The following is a 3,354-nucleotide window of genomic DNA, read 5'->3' on the forward strand; positions in this document are numbered from 1 at the left end:
GCAGCTGAGGCCAAAGGGAGCTCGAAGCTGCTGAGCACCTTGCTGTGGCTCTGTGGGATGGAGAGCAGGCAGGAGAGCACCGAGAGCACAGCGCCAGCCAAACCTGAGCCCCTGCCCTTGGCTTCCCTGGAGGAGAAACCACTGGTGAAACATGTCCTCAACATCAACCTGCTGATATGTGTGTGTGCTGGTGTCTTCCTCTGGGCATACTTTGCATAGCCATGGGGATACAAGCACAGATGACATCCACTAATTTTAATTGGTGTAAATATTAATAATTAGCAGAGGGTTAGTGTTATTCTTAATGCTTTCTAAATTTTATTTCCTTATTTAAGAAGACAGACCCTCCTCCCTAATCCTTTCCTTGTTTCTAATGGGGACCTGGCTGTGACCAGGGTGAGCACTGGCACTGTCAGACCCCAACTGGCACCCACCAGCTGAGGAAGGTTTGTTTGTTATTTTAAATATTTAATTTTGCTCTTTGGGCTTAGAGCACCGCCTGGAATTCAGGAAGTCTGGATTCTCTTCCTATTTATGCCTCTGTAACCAGCTACAACCATTTGGGTCCCCTTTGGTTCAGCTTTTCCAGCCTTGAGGGGCTAGTGACACCTCCGAGTGCCTGCAGGAGGGCCAAGGGCTGTTGTCCATGCTCTGCCAAGCCTTGCTGGCTCAGCTGTGCCTGTTCAGCTTCCTCCCCGTGTGCCACAAGTGCTGATGGGTCCATCCCGTGAGCTCTTGATGTGTTACTGTCACTCATGGTCTGATGGTGACACCAACCGACACCAGCATCCAGCATGGAAACTGCCCCGACGCTGCCACCAGGGACACCTGAACGACCTCAACCAGCCCTAAGCCACCAGGTGCTGCCAGGGCACAGCCCATTGCCTGGGCACCCACAGATGTTCTGGGAGCTACCCATGAGATCCCTCGGCTGGGACCAGCGACCGCCGGGCACCGAATCCTCTCTGTGGAGCAGGCTGGGGCACAGGCACCTGCCCTGGCCCTGGGGCCTGTGTAGCTGCAGATAAACTTATTAAAGAGTGAGAGCTGCTCCCTGCCTGCCTGGAGTCTGTGAGACTGGGGGGCTGCCAGGGCCTGGGGACCAGCATGGCTGTTGCTGGGCTCCACCAGACCCTCAGGGGCTCTGGGGCCACACAGCCACATCAGAGGTGGCCCTGGTGCTCCTCTCCTCTCCCCAGAGCTGGTTCCCACTCCCCAGGCTGCTGGGGGTGTCCTGGCTGGGGGCAGGGGCAGGGTGGCATCAGGTGGGTGCCTGGTTGGAGGGGACACACAGCCTCCCACTGTCCCCTACAAAGCCTCTCTGGCTGGTCCCCCTGGGGCTAGGCAGGGGCTGTTAAGAGGTGACAGGGGCTTAGGGGATCCCACGCTCCACAGCCCTATTTCATACCCACCTGACACAGAATTTCCTGGAATACATTAAATATCGCAGGGTTGTAACAAACCTTAAGGCACACACGTGCAGGGAGTACCAAGGGGTAGGACGGAGCAGTAATCCCCAGAAACGCTGCAGCAGCCCATGAAATAAGGAAATACTTTTGTTATAGCATATAAAGAGAATTGTCACTTGGGGATCCTTCCTGGGCACATGAAACACACTCAGAAAGCCTGAGGGAGAGGGGGTGTGCAGTGTAGTTTGGGGGATGAACATCAATTCAGTCACAGCACTGGAGTTTGTGGCTCATGCCACTGAATTTAGTTGTAAGGACTTGTTACAGGGCTGGTGTAGGGATAGAGGAAAGTAGGTCTACACCCACTAGGAGTAGTCACCTTCCCTGTTCAGGGGAAGTTCAGGTTGGACATCAGGAGGAATTTCCTCATGGAAAGGGCTGTTAGACATTGGAACACCCGGGGAGGTGGTGGAGTCACCAGCCCTGGAGGTGTTCGAGGGACAACTGGATGTGGCACTCAGTGCTCTGGGCTAGGTGACAAGGTGGTGGTGATGGGTCAAAGGATGGACTCGATGGTCTCTGAGGTCTTTTCCAGCCTCAATGAAATGATTCTCTGGTGTCTGGCCAGGAAACAACTAGGCAGCCGTCGTGATTTCCAGCTGGGGCATCTCAGAGACAGCAACTGTAACACATGCGATGTGACTTGTCAAGGCCTTGACGAAAGGCAGTTTTATTTCGTAGTTAAGCCTGAGGTCTAGTTTAGTAATGTCAATAAAATGTCTTATGGAGCATTAAGGAATTTACAGGTTAGGTACATTAATTCAACTATTTTATGTTACCTCATTGCCTACTTTCCTCTTCCTCTCTCACACAAAGAGTTTAGCCTCTTCCATCTCAGTTCCCTGAGTGACACAGGCTGCATCCAGTGTCCCCCTCTGCAGCTGGACTCGTGTGTTTAACATGAATCCACACATCAAGGAGCAGATGTATACTCACTCCCAGAGTGCTCCCACTGCAGGGAACACCGAGCTGAGCAGCCAGTGCCTCTGAGCTACACAGCCCAGGGATCACTGAGACCTCCAGGGCACCCTAGGAGCAACAAAACTAGAATGAAGATGCCTTAAGTTGACAAAAGACAATCTTTAATTTTATAAATGTTCACCCAACTGCTGAACACGAACAACTGCTTCAGAGTTCTTTCAAAACTCAACTGTTTCCAAGGAAAGCACAGAACCCTCTTCCAGAGTCTCCTGGTGGAACAGTTGCACATGAACACAAGCAGGTTAATACAGTGACTATGCCATGGGTAAGTACTGATCGTAATAGCAATGAAATGATCAAAGAGACAGAAGTTCCTCCTAGAGCAGGACAGTCCTTCAAGGCACTGATACATCCACAGTTTGAGGTGACAGAACCAGCAGTCACCACAGCACTCAGGCAGGGTGTGGGGCATGGTTTGAGGAGAACGTGCAGCAGATCCCGCGGGAATGTCTCCTGCGAGGCAGCTCCTGGCAGGGGCTAACAGCTAGGGCTACAAATCTAACCGTGACATCGAGGTTATTCCCAGAACACATACATGCACTTTAAATAGCTAACGTTCTGCTTCTTATTCTTCTGGAATTTCAGCTGATACCACCTGGATCAGCACTGATTGCGCTTCCTAGGCCAGTTCCTGCAGGGATCCATTCCTTCCAGCCAAGAGAGTGAAAACCATTGTCGACACACAGATCATTAAGCGTCTTCTGAGTGGCTAAACTGGAGATTGGTCACAGCTTGCACTTGAGGATCTCAGAGGTCTTCTCCAGCCTGAATGATTGTGTAAATGACTATCTCCAGGACGCAGTAGTTCCCCACTCCATGCAGCTGTGCCACATGGCCAGAAGGAGCTTTTCCCTGTGAGGGTTTTCCTGGCGGGAGGGGAGCCCTGCAGGCCGTGGCGCTCCCG

The 3,354-nt window shown here is 52.2% G+C and overlaps 1 protein-coding gene across 1 annotated transcript in view; it reads left to right on the forward strand.

The window, feature by feature from the left end:
• The window catches only part of SLC5A11 (solute carrier family 5 (sodium/inositol cotransporter), member 11), a 12,460-nt gene extending 12,241 nt beyond the window's left edge, over positions 1–219 (forward strand). Inside the window, 1 exon segment of the mRNA XM_009082809.1 lies at positions 5–219. Within this exon segment, the coding sequence (XP_009081057.1) occupies positions 5–219 (215 nt within the window).
• The last annotated feature ends 3,135 nt before the right edge of the window (positions 220–3,354 follow it).

The sequence above is a fragment of the Acanthisitta chloris genome, unplaced genomic scaffold (assembly GCF_000695815.1).
Source record: "Acanthisitta chloris isolate BGI_N310 unplaced genomic scaffold, ASM69581v1 scaffold1789, whole genome shotgun sequence".
NCBI classification, from domain to species: Eukaryota; Metazoa; Chordata; class Aves; order Passeriformes; family Acanthisittidae; genus Acanthisitta; species Acanthisitta chloris.